Source organism: Penicillium cataractarum (assembly GCF_028827025.1).
Source record: "Penicillium cataractarum strain IBT 29864 chromosome Unknown utg000007l, whole genome shotgun sequence".
Taxonomy (NCBI): domain Eukaryota; kingdom Fungi; phylum Ascomycota; class Eurotiomycetes; order Eurotiales; family Aspergillaceae; genus Penicillium; species Penicillium cataractarum.
Genome location: NW_026622743.1, coordinates 3,801,315 through 3,821,245, shown reverse-complemented (window position 1 = coordinate 3,821,245; position 19,931 = coordinate 3,801,315). Strand labels below are relative to the sequence as shown.

General features: G+C 50.9%; 6 protein-coding genes across 6 annotated transcripts; 4 read left to right on the top strand and 2 right to left on the bottom strand.

The window, feature by feature from the left end:
• Window positions 1-346: 346 nt before the first annotated feature.
• On the top strand, window positions 347-4,657 carry N7496_008922 (ABC multidrug transporter atrF; the record flags this gene model as incomplete). Its single annotated transcript, XM_056701841.1, has 2 exons — window positions 347-2,083; window positions 2,135-4,657. 2 exons carry the CDS (start codon window positions 347-349, stop codon window positions 4,655-4,657), a joined length of 4,260 nt encoding a protein of 1,419 aa, XP_056553904.1.
• A 764-nt stretch (window positions 4,658-5,421) lies between these two features.
• Window positions 5,422-7,015, top strand: N7496_008921 (uncharacterized protein; the record flags this gene model as incomplete). The annotated part of the gene is made up of 5 exons (XM_056701840.1): window positions 5,422-6,065; window positions 6,227-6,303; window positions 6,362-6,467; window positions 6,517-6,792; window positions 6,853-7,015. 5 exons carry the CDS (start codon window positions 5,422-5,424, stop codon window positions 7,013-7,015), a joined length of 1,266 nt encoding a protein of 421 aa, XP_056553903.1.
• A 245-nt stretch (window positions 7,016-7,260) lies between these two features.
• On the bottom strand, window positions 7,261-7,774 carry N7496_008920 (ATPase inhibitor; the record flags this gene model as incomplete). The annotated part of the gene is made up of 4 exons (XM_056701839.1): window positions 7,261-7,300; window positions 7,368-7,433; window positions 7,501-7,569; window positions 7,641-7,774. 4 exons carry the CDS (start codon window positions 7,772-7,774, stop codon window positions 7,261-7,263), a joined length of 309 nt encoding a protein of 102 aa, XP_056553902.1.
• A 631-nt stretch (window positions 7,775-8,405) lies between these two features.
• Window positions 8,406-10,066, bottom strand: N7496_008919 (putative MFS transporter; the record flags this gene model as incomplete). The annotated part of the gene is made up of 3 exons (XM_056701838.1): window positions 8,406-9,484; window positions 9,558-9,820; window positions 9,873-10,066. 3 exons carry the CDS (start codon window positions 10,064-10,066, stop codon window positions 8,406-8,408), a joined length of 1,536 nt encoding a protein of 511 aa, XP_056553901.1.
• Window positions 10,067-15,277: 5,211 nt separating this feature from the next.
• On the top strand, window positions 15,278-17,577 carry N7496_008918 (Zn(II)2Cys6 transcription factor domain-containing protein; the record flags this gene model as incomplete). Its single annotated transcript, XM_056701837.1, has 6 exons — window positions 15,278-15,379; window positions 15,599-15,770; window positions 15,845-16,012; window positions 16,075-16,580; window positions 16,634-16,771; window positions 16,822-17,577. 6 exons carry the CDS (start codon window positions 15,278-15,280, stop codon window positions 17,575-17,577), a joined length of 1,842 nt encoding a protein of 613 aa, XP_056553900.1.
• A 658-nt stretch (window positions 17,578-18,235) lies between these two features.
• N7496_008917 (lipase family alpha/beta hydrolase) lies at window positions 18,236-19,069 on the top strand (the record flags this gene model as incomplete). The annotated part of the gene is made up of 1 exon (XM_056701836.1): window positions 18,236-19,069. The coding sequence occupies one exon, from the start codon at window positions 18,236-18,238 to the stop codon at window positions 19,067-19,069; it is 834 nt and encodes a 277-aa protein (XP_056553899.1).
• Between the last annotated feature and the right edge of the window lie 862 nt (window positions 19,070-19,931).

The window sequence follows — 19,931 nt, the reverse complement described above, 5'->3', positions numbered from 1 at the left end:
TATTTGGTTCGCAGACAGAGATTTCGGTCCCCATTGGACGTGGGTCGACTACTCGGCCTGATTATGGAGCTCCCGGGACAAACATGTGTTATGTTCAATCGTCTGTCATAATCAGAAACTGTTCACCCATGGAGCAGGGGCTCGACCCTGTCGACGAAGCCCGTTTAATTGGGCACGGAAGCTCGGCGAGGCCTGTGGCCGTGAAATCTTTATGTCCGGACCCACTGCTTGCGATTGAAGCCGATATCTTTTCTGGGATGGGCGTTATAAAGATTTCAGGGCCGCCGCCTACGCGCCCCTCTTCTTACAAACACACGTCTCTCCTTGCACTGTCTTTCGTTCAGCCATGGAGGGACACAATCAACCCTCATCGTCCCATCATGGGTCGATCGATATCAAATATGAAACGGAGAGTGCTGCCACCGTCCTTGGCGATGAGACTCCCCAAAAGAGCAGCCCCTCTCACAGTCAGCACAACGACTGGAGCTTGCTGAGGCAGGTTCAAGAGCAACATGAGCGAGACCTGGCCTCCGGATTCAAACCTCAGGAACTTGGTGTCACCTGGCAAGACCTGAGCGTCGATGTCATCAGCGCCGAGGCCGCTGTCAACGAAAACGTCTTGTCACAGTTCAACATTCCCCAGCATATCAAAGAGTCACGCAACAAGGCTCCACTGCGCACCATTCTGAACAAGAGCCATGGCTGCGTCAAGCCTGGTGAGATGCTCCTGGTTCTAGGCCGTCCTGGCTCCGGTTGCAGCACGCTTCTGAAGATGCTTTCCAACCGCCGTGGAGGATACAAGTCTGTCGAAGGTGACGTCCGTTTCGGCTCGATGACCCCCGATGAGGCCAACAACTATCGAGGCCAAATCGTCATGAATACCGAGGAGGAACTGTTCTTCCCCACCCTGACTGTCGGACAAACCATGGACTTTGCGACTCGCCTCAAGGTTCCCTTCAGCCTTCCCAACGGCACCGACTCTCCCGAAGCCTACCAGACCGAAACCAAGAAGTTTTTGATGGAATCAATGGGAATCTCTCACACTGAAGACACTAAGGTCGGCAACGAGTATGTTCGTGGTGTCTCTGGTGGTGAGCGCAAACGTGTCTCGATCATCGAATGTCTCGCTACCCGTGGATCCGTATTTTGCTGGGATAACAGTACCCGTGGTCTAGATGCAAGCACTGCGCTGGAGTGGACAAAGGCCATCCGTGCCATGACTGATACCCTGGGTCTGTCTACCATCGTCACTCTGTACCAGGCCGGCAACGGTATCTATGATCTCTTCGACAAGGTGCTGGTTCTTGACGAGGGTGAGCAGGTCTACTACGGTCCTCGTGCTCAGGCCCGGCCCTTCATGGAGGAGGTTGGCTTCGTCTGTCGTGAGGGTTCCAACGTCGCCGATTTCCTTACCGGTGTCACCGTCCCTACCGAACGCCGCATTCGTGACGGATACGAAAACCGCTTCCCCCGAAACAAGGATACTCTTCGCCAAGAATACGAAAAGTCTCCCATTCACACCGATATGATCTCCGAATACGACTATCCCAACTCTGATGTCGCACGCCAGCGCACCCAGGACTTCAAGGAAGGCGTGGCCTTTGAGACCTCCAAACAACTTCCCAAAAACAGCCCTTTAACTGTGAGCTTTATTGAACAAGTCAAGGCTTGTATTATCCGGCAATACCAGATCATCTGGGGTGACAAGGCGACCTTCATCATCAAGCAAGTCGCAACCCTGATGCAAGCTCTTATTGCTGGTTCCCTATTCTACAGTGCCCCAGATAACTCGGGTGGTCTCTTCGTCAAATCCGGTGCTCTTTTCTTCTCCCTCTTGTACAACAGTCTGCTTGCCATGTCCGAAGTGACCGACTCCTTTGAGGGTCGCCCCGTTCTAGTTAAGCACAAGAGCTTCGCCATGTTCCACCCCGCCGCTTTCTGCATTGCTCAAATCACTGCCGACATTCCTGTGCTGCTGTTCCAGGTCAGCATGTTCGCGCTGGTTGTGTACTTTATGGTTGGCTTGACAATGACTGCTGGAGCTTTCTTCACCTACTGGATTTTGGTGTTCGCCACTACTATGGTGAGTCAAGTCCTTCGCTAATGTTTTTCGATACCCTCTAACCTTTCACAGTGTATGACCGCCCTGTTCCGTGCCATTGGTGCTCTCTTCTCCACATTCGACGGTGCTTCCAAGGTCTCCGGTTTCCTCATTTCCGCCCTGATCATGTATACTGGCTACATGATTCAGAAGCCCCAGATGCACCCCTGGTTCGGCTGGATCTTCTGGATTGATCCCTTGGCCTACGGCTTCGAGGCCCTCCTGTCCAACGAGTTCCACAACAAGATTATTCCTTGCGTCGGCACCAACCTCATCCCCCAGGGTCCTGGCTACACCGACAGTGCACACCAGTCTTGTGCTGGCGTTGGTGGTGCCATCCAAGGTAACACCTTTGTTACTGGTGAACAATACCTCAGCTCGCTCTCCTACAGCCATGCCCACCTCTGGCGCAACTTTGGTATCAACTGGGCATGGTGGGTGCTGTTTGTGGTTGTTACGATCATTGCTACCTCAAGATGGAAGTCTCCCTCTGAGAGCGGAAGCTGCTTGGTGATCCCGCGCGAGCGACTGGGCCAGCATAATCAGAACGCACCTCTCGACGAGGAGTCGCAGGTTCAGGAGAAGTCCAAGAAGCCGTCTGCGGGTGATGCTCGTGATGAGAACAACATTGATAGCCAGCTGGTCCGCAACACCTCCGTGTTCACTTGGAAGAACCTGAGCTACACTGTCAAGACTCCCACCGGTGATCGCTTGCTGCTGGATAATATCTGCGGTTGGGTGAAGCCGGGTATGCTGGGTGCTCTGATGGGTTCGTCTGGTGCGGGTAAGACCACCCTACTCGACGTTCTGGCTCAGCGCAAGACCGAGGGTACCATCAAGGGTTCTATCATGGTTGACGGCCGTCCTTTGCCTGTTTCTTTCCAGCGCTCTGCCGGTTACTGTGAGCAGCTTGACGTCCTGGAACCTTTTGCTACTGTCCGCGAGTCTCTTGAGTTCTCCGCGCTTCTGCGTCAAGCCCGGGATGTGCCGCGCGAGGAGAAGCTGAAGTATGTCGACACAATTATTGATCTTCTCGAGCTGCATGACCTCGCCGATACTTTGATCGGTCGCATCGGTGCTGGATTGAGTGTGGAGCAGCGGAAGCGTGTCACTATTGGTGTCGAGCTCGTTTCTAAGCCTAGTATCCTAATCTTCCTCGACGAGCCTACCTCTGGTCTTGACGGACAGTCTGCCTACAACACGGTCCGTTTCTTGAGGAAGCTGGCCGACGTCGGTCAGGCTGTGCTCGTTACCATTCACCAGCCCTCTGCTCAACTCTTCGCCGAATTCGATACACTTCTTTTGCTCGCTAAGGGCGGCAAGACAGTGTACTTTGGTGATATCGGTGATAACGGAAACACGGTCAAGAACTATTTCGGCCGTTATGGCGCCCCTTGCCCGACCAATACTAACCCGGCCGAGCATATGATTGACGTCGTCTCCGGTCATCTCAGCCAGGGCCGGGATTGGAACCAAGTCTGGCTTGAATCACCCGAGCACCAGAAAACTACCAAAGAGCTTGACCAGATTATCGATACCGCCGCCGCTAGTCCACCCGGAACTCTCGATGATGGACAGGAATTCGCAACCTCGATCTGGGAACAGACAAAGTTGGTGAGCACCCGGATGAGCACCGCTCTCTTCCGCAACACGGACTACGTCAACAACAAGTTTGCTCTGCACATCGGTTCTGCCATTTTCAATGGATTCTCCTTCTGGATGATTGGCGACAGCGTCAGCGACTTGCAAATGCGCCTTTTCACTATCTTCAACTTCATCTTCGTCGCTCCCGGTGTCATCAACCAGTTGCAACCCCTCTTCCTGGAACGTCGTGCAATCTATGAGCAGCGTGAGAAGAAGTCCAAGATGTACTCGTGGTGGGCCTTCGTTACTGCCCTGGTCCTCTCTGAGATCCCCTACCTCTGCATCTGCGGTGTCCTCTACTTCGTGTGCTGGTACTGGACGATCGGCGGCGACACGGCTTCCAGCAAGTCTGGCGCAACCTTCTTCATGATGCTCCTGTACGAGTTCGTGTACACGGGTATCGGCCAATTCGTCGCCGCGTACGCGCCCAATGCCACCTTTGCCGCCCTGGTGAACCCCCTCATCATCGGAACCCTGGTCTCCTTCTGTGGTGTCCTGGTGCCGTATGGGCAGATCCAGGAATTCTGGCGCTACTGGATCTACTGGATGAACCCGTTCAATTACTTGATGGGTGGCCTTCTGGTCTTCAACGTTTGGGATACCGATATTAAGTGCAAGGAGAGCGAGTTTGCTATCTTCGATCCACCCAATGGCACCACTTGCATCAACTACCTGCAAGACTACATGGAGACTATCGGTGCGCGGATGAACCTAGTCAACCCCGATGCGACCGAGAGTTGCCGCGTGTGTGAATACACCCACGGCAGCGATTATCTGTACAACCTCAACTTGAAGGCGTACTACTACGGATGGCGGGATATTGGCATTGTTGCTATCTTTGCGGTTAGCTCCTATGCTTTGGTGTATTTGCTGATGAAGCTGCGGACCAAGGCGTCGAAGAAGGCTGAATAGATTGGATTAGGGGATTGTGTTGGTGGGAGAAGTTGAAGATGAAAGACATTAATAGATTTTAGACTGGGTTAATCTTACATTTTAGGAGTTTAGACATACATTGCATCTCTACTACAAGTTCTGTGCTGATCTGAGTATCTTTTCAATTTGACAAAGTGTAATGTGTCCTTGATTGTCGTTCACAATCCAATTCGTCTATCCCTCAAAAGTCTTGCTACTGCCGTGTCGGGGGCCTATTCCGGAATAGCTTCAGAAGCAATGGAAAGACCACAAGTGGGTCAATGCCGTTTATCCGGTCATCGATAATGATCTTGAGGATAATTCCTACCAATCAAGATCGAACAACTCAGTTATAACAGTTGTGCTAACCCTGGAGCTACTGCAGTTTAATCCTCGTGTTTCCCGGGGGGTTCTCCGATTCCCGCATCTACCGGGTCTCGTCTCCAATTCAGTCGGCCAAGAGCGTGGATCAATCAGTCTAGACTCGTCCAATCATTCAATCTTGCGGAATGCATTTCCTCATTGATACTCTCTCATCCCCACTATATCTCCATCGGTCTATTCCAAGTGCGACCGCCATTCATGCAGGATTTCTCGCCATGAGTCACAAGATGTCGGCTTGGGATCCCGATGGTCTCGAAGGATCAAGATAAGAGCGATTGACTTCCGAAAGAATCGTTGAAACCCCTCTTTTTTTTATCTTAGCTGAATTATTGAGACTAAACTTGCATCCACCAAGTATCGTCACTCTTCAAAGTCCCGTAATGGCCACATCCAAAACCACCACAATCATCACCACCCAATCCTACCACCCATCACCACCTGATACACCAACCGACCACCTCTCCCTCGCAGGCCCAAGCAATCTACACAACATCCACGATGAAGAAACCCCACCGCAAACCGCCTTCTCCATCCTCGAACCCCCCGCCCAACTATCCGCCATAACAACGCACACCACACACATCCGCCCACTAGACAGCGAAGAAACCTTCCCAGACGGCGGCACCCGCTCCTGGCTCGTCGTCCTAGGCTCCTTCTTCCTTTTAATGGCCAGCTACGGCATGATGAATTCCACTGGCGTCCTCCAGAACTACTTCGCCACGCACCAACTCTCAGACTACTCCACCAGCGCCGTCGGCTGGATCCCGGGTCTATTCACGTTCTTCGGACTCGTCCTCAGCGTGCAAATAGGTCCCATGTTCGACCGGTACGGTCCGACGGGAATCCTCATCGCTGGATCATGCTGTTATATCGCTGGAATATTCATTCTGGCTGAATGCAGACTGTACTGGCACTTTATGCTGACGCTGGGCGTGGTTATGGGCTCTGGTTCCGCGTTGCTGAGTACCGCTGCTATGGCGGCTGTGCCGCAGTGGTTTGATCGAAGGGTTGGGTTGGCGATGGGGTGGGCCATGTCCGGGGCTGGATTGGGGGTGTCATGTTCCCGCTTGTGTTGCGGGTGGCGTTTGCGAGGTTTGGGTATAAATGGGCTATTCGGATGTTGGCGCTGATGGTGGCGGTGATGTGTGGGGTTGGGATTGGGTTGGTGAGGTCGAGGTTACCCAGGGGGCAGAGTAAGTCGAGTATTAATTTGAGGGCATTTCGGGATACGAGGTTTACCTGGTTGACGTTGGGGACTTTTGGTGAGTGATGCGAGAGGAAGAGGATTGTAAAAGTGCTGTGATACTGATCCATTAATAGGACTGGAGTTGGAAGTCTTTGCCGGCTTGGGTTTGTATCCCACGTACGTGGTGATGCAAGGGTTCAGCGTGTCGACCAGTGTGATTCTGCTGTCCGTTCTGAATGTGTAGGTCAATCGATTCATTCGCATCGAACCAGACTAATCTCCGTCCTAGTTTCTCCACAATCGGCCGCCTCATCACCGGCCTCGTCGCCGACAAATATGGGCGTATCAACACGCAGACGGGACTTATCTGCCTCGGCGCCCTAGCCATCTTCACCATTTGGCTCCCCTTCGGCCACACTCTATCAGGTCTATACGTCTTCAGCTGCGTCTTCGGACTCGCATCGGGATCCTTCTTGAGCCTAGCCCCAGCATGCATTGGGCAGATCTCGAAGGCGAGCGAGGTCGGGGGTCGGTTTGGCATTTGTTACTCTATCGTGAGCTTGGCGTAAGTATTGGCCTAGTGTCGAGATTGAAGGCTGGAAATATATACTGATGAAGACTCTAGCACGCTAATTTGCATTCCCATTGGTGGTGAGATGCTCGAGAAAGTGGGCAGTCGTGCGATGGTTGCGTATCTGGGGAGTGTGTTGATCGTCGCGCTGGGGATGTTCATTATGGCGCGGTGGGCGAGTCTGAGTTATCGATGGCGATGGCAGGCCAAGATTTAGACATTTGCATAGCGAAAAGTTCTGTTTAGCGTTAATGAGGCATGGGAATTGGAAAAGTACAGATATTTTCATTCGACTGGAGCATATGGTGGTATCGAATATTGGAGTGGGAATTAATAGCTTCTTGCTCGTTCAGGATGAGCAGGAATGACAGGCATTCACAGATTGGGACGCCGAGAGTCTGAACAAGCTCATAAGAACTGCAAAAGTAAACATGAAAGCGTGGATAGATCATGGAGCTTCCATCAATTCTGTTCCCCACCCTGACTCTTCGCATATTCCTCCCTAAACCAAGCATGATTAGCACAACCCTCTCTCAAGATCAAGACAACTCCCAAAGACCACAACATACAAATGCTTATCCAACTCGGCCATATGTCTCTGCGACTCCTTCATCTTCAACCGCAACTTCTCAATCCTAAGGAATCCCACTTAGTTAGAACACCACTGTTATACCCAGAACCACTCCCACAATAAAAACATACTTCTCCATCTCCTGCCGCCGAATATACATCGCCTCCTGGGCCGCCTCTCGACGCTGGAACTGGTCCTTTCTACAGGGTCGCATTGTTAGTAAATGCATGACGTCATGGAGATCCCGCGGTCGCAGCGACTTTGAACTTACTCCGCTAGGAAGCCTCGCGCTTTGGGAGCGCCGGTATCGCCTGCGCCCATGGTGGATGGAGTTGTAGTTAATGCTCGGAGGAGGAGGGGTGTTGGTGCTTTGGTTTGGAGGATTGGGCGAGAGAGGGATTGCATTGTGGTGGAGTCGAGGTTGGGAGGGTTGGATTTTGGTGTAGCGTCAAGCCCGGTAGAGGTGGATGATTTAGTGGGGAGGAATGAGGATGGTCGATCGCGATGAGGGGAAGGTGTAGTTTATGTAGGACGATTGATTATTGTTAATTAGGACAGTACTTTGTTACTATGTCTGTTAGCCCTGGCAGGAGCTACCTGGAAAGACGGAAAAGGCAGTCCTTTATAGTTGGCCGGAGCTCGGGAAAGTATATTTGAGTACGAAGTACCTCATACCCACGCAAGGGTCCTTGAGGACGGGACGAGTCATAGATTGGGGATTAGATTGATCACCATAAAACCAGCGATTATTTTGAGCATAATACTTGAATTACTTTGGACATGTGGCGCCTCGTAGGATTATTCGAGCGGGGAAATGTCTTTCAAGGGCTTTCGTAGGGATATCTGTGCTAGAATAGTCGAAAGACTGGTCTAGCCTCAGGTATGTAAAGGGCTATTTTAGACAGTCACCACCGATTGCGCTACTTTTGGGATAGTACCAGTCTTAAACGAGCGCTGAAATTCGTAGAAACATTATCGATCATAAAGTATAACCTCAATATAACTATATAGAACGTAACTCTGTAATATCCCACCCTTACAGCACAAACCGGAAACCCTTCTGCAAGCGTCTCGCAGCGGCAACATCAATCCCCTCCAAATCAGCCGTAACCTGCAACCGCCTCAACTCCTTCTCCGTCAACTGCACATCCTCATTCTCCAATCTCTCCTGCCTCTTATTCAACATGCGCAGATTAAAGTACATAAACAGCGCCATAGTCAGGCCCAACACCTGCAGACCAATATTCACACCCATCGCCGTCCAGAACTTGGGCGACTCATCGGACCGGTACGTATACGGCGTCCAGATACTAGCCGAGTTACCGATGGAATTGATAAAGGCGTATGCGGCGGCACGCTTAGCGGGTGGGCGGGGCAGCGCATTGGCGATCCACGAGTACAAGGTACCGTTTTGCGCGAAGACGAACATCATCAGGAAGAGGGAGATGTAGCGGGGGGCGAAGCCGGTAGTTGTTGAGAAGAGGATGAATCCTAGGATGGAGATGGGGATTGGGTAGACCAGGAACCAGAAGCGGACGCCCATTTTATCCGAGGTATACGAGTGCGCAAGACTGTAGACTACCATGAAGACGTACGGCGGGGCAACGAGCAGCAGCGAAATGGTGTTGTTGTAGTGCAGGGTCTTGGTCAGCGTGGGGAAGAAGTTCTGGAAGCCCGCCGCGCCGGTGATACACATGTATGCCACGGCCAAGACATAAGTCTTGATATCGGTCATGGCGAGTTTAAGACCCTTGAGCTGGGACATGCCGCCTTTCTCGTCGACATCGGCTTCGGCGGCTTCGATGGCTAGACGGCGTTCGGCGACGCGGCGCATCTCGGGGGATAGCATTTTCCAGGTCTCGGGGAAATCGGGGAGAATGAAGCAGATGATGATGCCGACGAACATGGTGATGGCACCCTCGATGATGTACAGCCACTGCCAGGCTGACAGGCCGCGATGACCTTTGAGACCCTTCAGAATACCGGCAGCAATGAGATTTCCAAAGGCACCGCTAAGCAGGGAGCCAGAGTAGAAGATACTCATGCGGAATGCCAGTTCTTTCCTCGTGTACCACTTGGAAAGGTAGAATAGGACACCGGCGAAGAAGGGGGCCTCTATAGATGGTCGGATTAGTACATGTAAAACATAGAAAAGAAACAAGGTGCTCCTGGTTAAGATAAAACTTACCAACCAGTCCAAGTAGGAAGCGGCATGCCACAATCGAGCCATAACCCTTGACCTGACTAGTCAGAGCTGACACTAACCCCCAAGCAGTGATGAAAAAGCCCAGATACAAAGATGGGCGACCCATGTAGTTCAGCATCAGGTTACTCGGCACTTGCATCAGAATATATGCCACAAACAAAATCGATAGACCGGTCTGGTACTGTGTAGCCGTTAGACCGAGGTCATCCGTAAGACCTTGCAGCTTTGCAGCAGCATAGTTGTTTCTGTCGGCGAATTAGTTTCCGACACCAAGCATAGATAGAGGGCTCTCCCTACCGATCAATATAATTCAACAGATAAACCAGCACGACCAGCGGCATGATAAGAGAATCAATACGTCGCAGAAGTTTCTTCTCGAGAACTTTCTCCTCGTCCGTCAACTGCGCCAGATGCACCACCTCCTCGTGGGTCATATCGGCCTTTTCGCCCATTGTCTCCAAGTCGGAGATGACACCCGTAGTAGGCGCCATGGTGGATGTAAACGATGAACTTGTCCTCAACAGCGACCGAGGAACAAGAACGGAGAACAGATCGAGACCCGGGACTAGTTGGAAGACGGATTTCTGAAAGTCGCCACTAGTTTACTACTTCGACCGGGAGACGGGGGGATGGCAGATCACTTTATGTCCTTGCACGAGACGAAAGAGGGGGGACGTGTCACCGCGTGGTCTGCATGTGGCCCAGGTCCCAAAAAAACGGGGGCAATGCGAGGAGAATCGGATCATCCAAGTGGCGGTAGTAGTGCAATGCATGTTTAGTGTTTAGCATCATCGCATTAACCCCGTTTACCCCATTACCCCGTACTCTGTTCCCCGTACTTCCTCTCCATCGAACAAAGTGCGTGGGGGGGCCGAGGAAAACCAGCCATACATACGGCAACCCAACCAATAAGCGTGTATCCACCATGAAGAATGCGGAGAGACACGAAGGTCAATGGTGTCATGGCTCTGTATTCGGCAACCCTCATAGGACGGCGCCCCGTACGGGGTCCCATCCCCCCACGGTGGAGGCGGGAGTCATGGAGGTCGAGTCCTGCGAAACAGCGCGCTCCTTTCAAGCCAAAAGCCACTCAGATCCGGGGAAAGCTTCCTGGATGGCACCCCACGGAAGACGTCCGTGTGGTGCGTGACCAGGGGTGTATAGGCGGATCTTTCAGGCTGTTAGTAGTACTGCGTAGTACGGGACTGTGCTCGGAGTTCTTCCGTGAGGCGAACGATTCAGCCATGTAAAGTACATGCAGCCATAGGACCGCGCGTGGGTTTTGAGTTTGACTTGGGCTGGTTTGAGTTTGGGGGAATTCGCGGGGTTGGGGAATGGAAACCGGGCCCCGAGGTTAAACATGTTTAATAGGATCTTGTTTTGAGAGACTGGAATATCGAAAATAGTATGAAGCAAGTTTATAGCTAGTCCTCCACTATGTTCGTAGTTCTCATGAATGGAGTAAATCATGAAATAAAAGTAATAAATCCTGGCGGGAATTCTACTTGTAAGTTACATTTAAAAAGCTCATCAATGCCGAAAGCTTCACCTCGGCATCCGAGCACAGCACAAAGAAGCCAAAGCCGGAGTAAGCCATCTCCGACTCTAAATATTAATTCTGCCCAGTGCCCAGCCATCGCTTGGTCTGATTGCTTGACTAGCCAAGTTTATTTCCGACCCGTAGCCACGCGGGGGTCTCGCACTTTCTCCGGGTGGATCTGGTATCAGACCATATCCCGGTCGGTCTTGCTCCTGCGTTGTCACTGCTGGATATTCATAGGATGAGAGAAACTGCAAGATCTACGATGCTAGATTTGGTGATCCATTATCGCAGACCGCAGGTTCTTGTTTAGTCCACCCGACATGGTAGGCGTGCCGGGAATTCTCCCCGTTCTTGGGTACGAGGTACGCTGCAAGCAATGTAAAAGTACCAAAAGGAGCACGGAACCTCCAGAGAAACAAGCCAGTCATGCGGTGTCATCGTCTTGGCATTCTCATAGCCTTGCTTCTGGCCGTCTTGAGCCACAATCGATGGCGCTTGGTGGTCGCCAATATCGTCTGATACGAGCAAACTATCAGTCTGGGTGAGTGTAACCGAGAGAGCTCATAGCTCCTGCGATCGGCATAGTCGACTCGGCCGACATATCTAGAAGTCTTATCGTTCAGCCGCAAAGTACAAGCAAGGACCCGGACATTCCCAAGCCCGGGTGTGCTGCATGTTGGCTGTGGCCTCTAGGCTCCCGTTACGCTAGGAGTGTTCTCTAATGTTCAGAATAAGATATCCCGCCGAGCTTCTCTTTCAAGAAGAGCTGCACCATCTCCGGGGTCTAAATTATCCCCGCATTGTTTAATGAATATCCACAGTCGCCTCCGTGCCCTCGCGATCCCATATTATGCCTAATTCTTCTCCCATTTCTCTCGGGCAGTTGGTTTCTTCTTTGTGACGCGAAAAAGACCAACCAGTCTAGATGTCTTGAAATTCCTCCGTGGGTTCAACACATTTACTGGTTGTCTATTCTGTGGTCCTTCTTCCTAGAATTCCGTTCGCCGCTTCATATACCTTCTTGAAGCTGAAGGACCATTCAGCATTACATCAGATTGAGTTTCTAAATCTGGCGAAGCTAATGCGTTGCCTGCTTCGCGTCCTTCTCATGCAAGGTCCTCGAGCTAGTCTCGTAGTGGTTGAAAGATCCTCTCAGGCTCAAGAGGCCAGGTGCCACGATTGGCAAACATATCACAGAGCTTTAGTTGATTGAGTCAGCTCATAAGCTAGGTAAGAGGTTTCTCCCTTGCCGTGGGCGGAGATTCACCGTCATTAGATGATGAGCGGGACAATCCCTCATATTTTAGAAGAGGTTGTTTTTCGATGAGCTAGAGAAGCTCTTGGGTAAAAGGCACAAAGGAAGGAAGGAACAAAGATCTTGTGTGCCGCGCTGTTCTCTCTCGAGGAATCCAGGCGACAGATGCAACCTGTGGCCATCAATAAAAAAAAAGCCATATTTGACCTCTTCATACACGGCGTTTGCGTGTTCATCGAAGTGTTAAATCGAATGCATCGCTAGCTTAGGCTTGACCTAACCGGTAGGCGAGAGTGCCTCACGAGCAGCGTGTATGTAGTATATCGGGCGAATCGTCCCACCAATTGAGACAAGTCATTAGCTGCCGGCTTTAGCGACGGGTTTCTGGATATGATCCTTGCGTGGTTTAATCGCACCGAGTTAAGGATCCACGCAAGGCATGGTCTTTTGGTGTGAACACAAGTATATACGGCTTTTTAAATCTTCAGATATTCAATGGTGGCGAAGTCGCGTTCCGTATCACTTTTAAACTACTAACCAAACTAATAGGTGCAGGCAAATATTGACTCAAATTGATGGTATATTAACCTTAATTATTGAATAGAAGGGTTTCTGATAGTTTTAATTAATGGCAGAAAAAGCGATCTACCAGGGGTGGTCGCAGACTAGTATAACGCCACCGTACAACTTGTGCCCCTCTATATCGCTCTTAGCCGTGAGCATTCACCCTTTCGCAAAGAGCTCTCATCACCTCATTAAAGGTGTAGTTGGTCCATGATATCCCCTATCTCACAACGCTGGTGCTAGTGATTACGTTGCGCAGGGCAACTTGCAAGCCTCATATTCGGCGGCACACGTCGATATATTCGTGCCAGGCATGCCTCGGCACTCGTTAAAGACGGCCTGGCATTTAGCGACGCACTGGTTGTCGCCTGTATTGCTGCTCCCACCGCCGGCCAAAGCAGACGGGACGAGCAGCAAGCTGAGAAGAGTACAAACGGTATACGCGTACCTCATGGTCTCTGCTATTTTGCTGGTTGAACGTGAGCCAACTTCCAATCACATAGAAGAGATCGGGTTGGGTCTTACAGAATTGGGTGAATTCGCAAAAGGAGCGATAATATAAGGCAACAGAAAAGCAGAATAAAATTGCTTGGACCAAGTCGGCCGTCTTATAATCCAGCTCACGATTAGGTTTTCTGCCTTAAGAGGTATGTAGACGTAGTGCTGATCGCAATTCATTGTGGGCCTGTGTAGTCCTTCTCTAGTGGAAAGCCTACATTCATGAAATCGATAGAACGAAGATCCTAACTGATTTTAGTAGATTATGTGCCCCGGAAGGGGTTAAACATATATGGTAGGAATGGAATCTAGAGCCCCTCCCCCCATTCCAAAGCGGAAAAGCAATATGGAACTACTTATGACAAGAGTCGAGTCTCTAGGAAATGAGTGCATTCCGCAGCGAATACTACTACTGAGGTTGAAGAGGGAGAAGTCAGGGAAATGAACCCGTTAATTACACCCGCAACTGATTAGTTCGCCCGGTGTCCACTACAGTCAAACCGAGTTTCTCTTCATGAAGTCAGGTATTATTCGCTATACCAAGGTACTTATGTACTTATCAGGTCGCCACGATTGGCTAAATGATCGGCCATATCTCGAGTTTCTGCCCATATTCGATATATCCTTGACTAAATGACATATTTTTCGATTATATTATATATATCTTTATAGTCTATTCATTAATATAAATCACAACTCAGTCAAAGGTAGTATAATTCATGAGTTGCGGTCAAATGTCTTGAGCTGTACGGAGTATATTTTGGGTACTTCTCTAAGGGGGGATTTAGGATTACACGTGATGCGTCTAACCTAAAGAGACTAGCCTATTACCCAAAAAGGCTAGTTTACCTGTATAATAACGAATTTCTGGTCAGAAACCTCGAGATTCCCCGTAGCCAGGAGATTCGTCATTTGTATGGGAAATCTAACTTCTGACAAGAGAAATCGGGTTGTAAACCTAGATATTGGTTGTAAATAGGGTCATTATAGCCAGGTTTTCACTGTCACTAGGTTTGACTGTTGCACGATCCGCTCCAAAATTAAGTTGGGATGCAGCCCAAAAATGCAGATCCACTTTGGTCTCAACGGTCGCAGAATGGATCCGGGAGCTGGTCCAGTACGTATGTACAGAGTACTTCTTTCATGATTGATGGATTATTCCATTATACCAAGTATAACTATGCTCTCTATACACTTGACAATCGATTTCAAACAGACTATCACCATTATTCCACGTAGAATGTTGGGCACACGGGCCTTGTAGGACGACGGCAAGGGTTCCTGGGAGCTCAGCCAGCCTCAACGACGGAAGGTCGTACAGGTCCCGCGGAGCTGATTATCGTTGCCTGCTTTCGCAAAGAATTCTGGACATGTCCAATTGAACTTTCAAAAAGAGTTCAATATACCGTCTAGCTGGAATAGTCTCTTGTTGAGCTGACCATTTACATATCGTGTCTATTCCAACCTCCCCCTTGGGAATACATTCACAATGGAAATCTTGTCTGCCGCCCAATTCCCAACCGTCAGCCCCTCACTACCATTTCGAGCGACTGACAGTCGATGCATCCAATATTCCCACTTGCATCACGCCAATCGCATGGTCATTCGAGCGGGGCCCAGCCACAAAACCTATCAGAATCCCCCGAAAGCTTCAAGCTCCCCCGCCAGACCGGCCGAAAGGCTGGTCAGACTGGGTCGAGGTTCCACCAAACAAGACCCGTGCCCACTCCCTAAGCAACAGATCTCGGACTCGACCACCGGAAATCTGGCTCCCTTAATTCCCGCAGCGCCGTTGGTTCGTGATGTTTTCTCACTCCTCCTTCGTCCCAGTTTCGCGTCTCCATGGTCGGTGAATCGCGACAAACTGCCCCCGACTCGAGAGCCAGGAAGGCTCCGAGCCGCCAGTCACGTTCCTGCAAGGTCTGCCGGGCCCGCAAGGTTAAGGTATGAGAAATCGAAAAGAGATGCTCAGATCGCGAGATCGCAGACGGGAGGGACCGTCCCTTCCGCACCGTTACCCTGTTCCACTGCAAGTCCACGGATGAAGGGGATGGGAACAGCGTAGGGCTGCGATAGGTGTCGACCTTGGTGGTTTTTTTTTCGCATCGTCATCGAACCGAACCCGGACGCTAACCCTCATTTTTTTTCCCGATCTTGTTTTAGTGTGACCGAGTCAAACCCTGCCACGCCTGTTGCGCCCATGGGTATCCATCGAAATGCGTGTATGAGAATGTGCCCGACGAAGAGGCCCGCCCTATCAGCCAAGCCGAGGAAATCCGGAATCTTCGATCGGAGATTCGGGAACTCCGCGCTAGGATAGACGAGAGGAACGATGGTACGTGCACGTCGGACAAGGCTGTTGTTTGTTGCCCCGGTTGACGACTGCCCGCTAACGCATTGATGCTGCAGGGTCGCGCGCCCAGGATCTAGAGCGGCTGGACCAGCTCGAGAGCTTATTTGAGTCTATTCGATCGGCCCCGCTTAGCGTGGTGGATTCGCTGGTACGGGATATTCGGACTGAACAGAGTGGGTTGAAGAAAGATTTGGTCAAGGTCGGTCCGTGGGAGGGTTACGAAGGTATGTTGGGCGTGTGCAATGGAGGTTTCGGCCGATGTACTGACTTGGATGAACTACTACAGCTTACGAGAGATATGCATCTCCCGTCTCTGTCATTGCTATTCGCAAGCGTTCCAGGAATGGTAGTCCGGAGAGCAACTTTAACGATCCAATCTTCGGGGATGACGAAGATGGCGACTTTGGAGATATCATTTCCATAGGCGAGGGATCAGACTCGTCTAGTTCGTCTGGCACAATTTCTATTATGAACATGCAGCGACCAGCAGTTGATGTGTTTGTGGAGCGCTTTGTGGACGCCTTCGCCCCCGAGGTTGACTCTAGACATGGCCGAGCAGGTGCACTTCGTGCGGCTGCCGGAATTCGCATGTTCTCACCACTCATTTCAGATGCGTTCGAGGCGGTATCTGTGGCCTTCTTTGGTAGATCGATCCAAAACAAGCAGATTGAAGCGTCCGGTTTCCGTCTATACCCACGTGTGCTGCGGTCATTACAGGATGCGTTGATTGACCCCGAGCGGTCCAAAGCAGAATCTACACTGGTGACGGTGATTCTGTTACTTGCTTTTGAGGTGTGTAATTCATGTCACTTGTGTTTAACATCACAGGGCATTTCTAACCGCAGCAGAGCGTGGAACGTACAACCCAAACCGGCGTCCCAGCTCATGTTCGAGGTGCAGTGCGCCTGATCGAACATCGAGGCCCCGAGAACCACATGTACGGTGTTGAGCATCTCTTATTCACGGAATTACGACCATACTGGGTAAGCTGCTATCCACTCTACTTTTGCATGCCATTTACTCACGCCATTAGATTGGCGGTGCACTGGCGGCTCGCCAGCCCTCGTTCCTCGCTCGTGAAGAATGGAAGACCGTTCCCTGGGCGGCTGGAACGACCAAAAAGGATATCCTGCATCACCTCGTTGATATTGCGACCGAAATTCCCGGCCTGCTGGCACAGTCCGATGCATTCAAAGAAGCACAGGCCACCCAGAGAATGGGCGTACAGGAGATGGCTGTGAAGCAAGCGGCTCTTTGGAATGGGATCACCGAGTGCACAGCCCAGTTCCAACAGTGGTATATCGACTGGGTTGAATGCTACCCCGAAGGACCAATCCAGGAACTTGAGCAGACCGGAGATCAGGACTTCCCCATCTTCAAACGACGTAACTTGCGGACGGGCGAGATCTATGCACCAACCAGGTTCTCATACCCCAATCTCCTGCTGGCGCAGACCATGTGTGTGTACTATGCCGTCCGCCTCATTCTATCCAGCATTGATACTCGCCCCGAGGACCGAGTGACACCCATGGAGCAGTACGAGTTTGGTTGTGGCATCTGTCGGACCATGGAGTATTATATTCTGACTGCGCCCGGGAACATGATCAATCGTCTTGCCTTCCCTACCCGAGTTGCCTGGGAGGCCTTCCCCGACGGCGGCCCGGAGCAAGCGTTCATGGTGGAAGTGTTGCAACTGGTAGAACGACGCCACGCCCTGGGACTTTGGGGTAGTGCCATGCCCGAGCTCTCGGTGAGGGAGAATTCTCCCCTCAATAATGCAGAACTATAGTTACTCTGGGCGCCACGCTGGAGCGGATGATGCTTTCACGCAGGAACGTTACATTGACTAGCATTTATTATGTATATGATGAGAGATAACCTAAGCGAGCTACGCAATTGGCTGAAAAATAATGTACTCCTTTACTATTTTTGAATCTTGTCATATTATTTGTCAGCTCCTTTCAAACACGTCCGATTGTGAGATCCATCTCGGATCCCGACGAAAGACCATGGATAATCTCCAGCTGCCTACCCCTCTCTTCAGGGAGCAGGCGGAGTCGATGCATCACGTAGATGACAAGTCAAATTGCACCACGATCTCATTGGATCCTCGTGCTACATCTCCGCTACGCCACGATGCCGCTAAACCCCAGCGGGACTGTGGGGTCCAACCCTGACCAAGGGGTTGACCAGTCACAAGTCCACAAGCTCGATGATCAATCGATAGTCCCAGGAACAGATGGATCCGAGCTGATGGGCGCTGAGGAAAAAAAAGGAGAAAGACATGACCTCGGGAAGATCGAGTCTTACCCGCTGCCAAACCAAACAATAAAAAGCCCGGACGGGACCCGCGTCAAGGCGATCTATTACCTGCATAGCTTTTTATCATTCTCAGCTTCACCATTGAAAACAATACAGGGATCTACGCCAAAACGAATACCGTCAAGATGCCCTCCCTCCGTACAGTCCTCGCCTCCTCCCTCCTGGCAGCATCCGCCGCCTCTGCCACGGGCATCAACGACTTCTCCTGCACGTCAGACTCCAACCCAGTCGTCCTCCTCCACGGTCTCGGCGCAACATTCTACGAAGACCTAAACTACCTGCAATACTGGCTCCAAAACCAAGGCTACTGCACATACTCTCTAACCTACGGCGCCTACGACGGCTTCCCCTTCGTCGGTGGCTTAAAACCCATCAGCGAATCCGCCGCCGAAATCGCAACCTACATCAAAGAAGTGGTTCAAAAGACGGGCAAATCCAAAGTCGATCTGGTCGGCCACTCCGAGGGCGCATTCCAATCGCTCTACGTGCCCAAGTTCGAAGGTGTGAGTCAGTACATTGATAAAATCGCTTCCATCGCACCGCCTACCCACGCAACTACTTTCGCGGGTATCTACGAGTTGGCGTACCTATTCGGGAACGCGTCGCGCGCTCTGATCGGCGATGTCTTGGATGTGGTTGGTTGTGCTGCGTGCGATGATCTCGGTCCTGATGGTGCGGCTGTGGAGCGGTTGAATGATGGTACGCCCATCGTGCAGGATGGTAATAAGGTTACTATCATTGCGTCGAAGTATGATGAGCTTGTTACCCCGCCTACGACGTCGTTCGTTGATGAGGATGGCGTGACGAATTGGTGGGTTCAGGATACTTGTCCGTTGGACCCGGTTGGACATATTGGCGAGGCGTATGATTTGAATGTGTGGAACTTGGTGAAGAATGTGTTGGATGATACGCCTGATCGCAAGTTTGTGTGTTTGCTTGGATCGCCTGGGAAGGCGTAAGCCTGGTTTCCGGGCTGATTGGGGATGGGATTGGACATGTTTAGTTTTAGCATTTGTATATAAGTAATTTTTAATCATGGTGTTAATTGCATCGCATAGCCGACATGCTCGGCATTTTGAAATTGATAAGTTTTACAATGGCATTGTCCGGTGTAGGTAGAATCAAAGAATAAAGTGCGATGATCGGCATGATCTGACATGCATAGATTACTCACATTCCGATCCGATCGTGTTTCAGCACGTTTGCTTCTGCAAGGCATGCAGCAGAATCAATAGTTTGATGGGAGTCAGTTATTTATTCTCAAATAGTAAAGCAAGCTGAAGCCTCTTTTAGATCCTTGGGGCCTCTTAGTCTCTCCTTGACTACCATTGATCGTAGTTAAAGTCCTTCTACATCTAAGCGTATAGTATGCTGCATATCCCGGGTATATACTCTATCAATATATTAACTTCAAAAGTGTCAAGTGCCAACGCCCGTCGCTTTAATTGCCTTGCTAGTGCAGACATGCCCCTACAATTCGCTCTCCACACGCCAAAGGTATGGCGTGGTGTATCCCGTCTACTTTGACTCCGGTACTCCGTACGTACTTGCCCATGCGCGCATACAGTCTTGCCTTGCGGGGTGTACGTACATCGTATCAAATATAAGCATATATTTCACCCATTGCTGCTGCCAACGCTACATCAGTGCAATACACTCCCTAATTCACGATCCGATGGGACACAAAGTCGGGAACGCGCCAAGCTTCAAAGAATGACGGGCCAATCAACACATGAGATGCCCATCACCCCACATCTAAAAAGAGTATAGCAAGGATCGATCATGAGATGAGAACGATTGACAACACCATCGGATGATGGC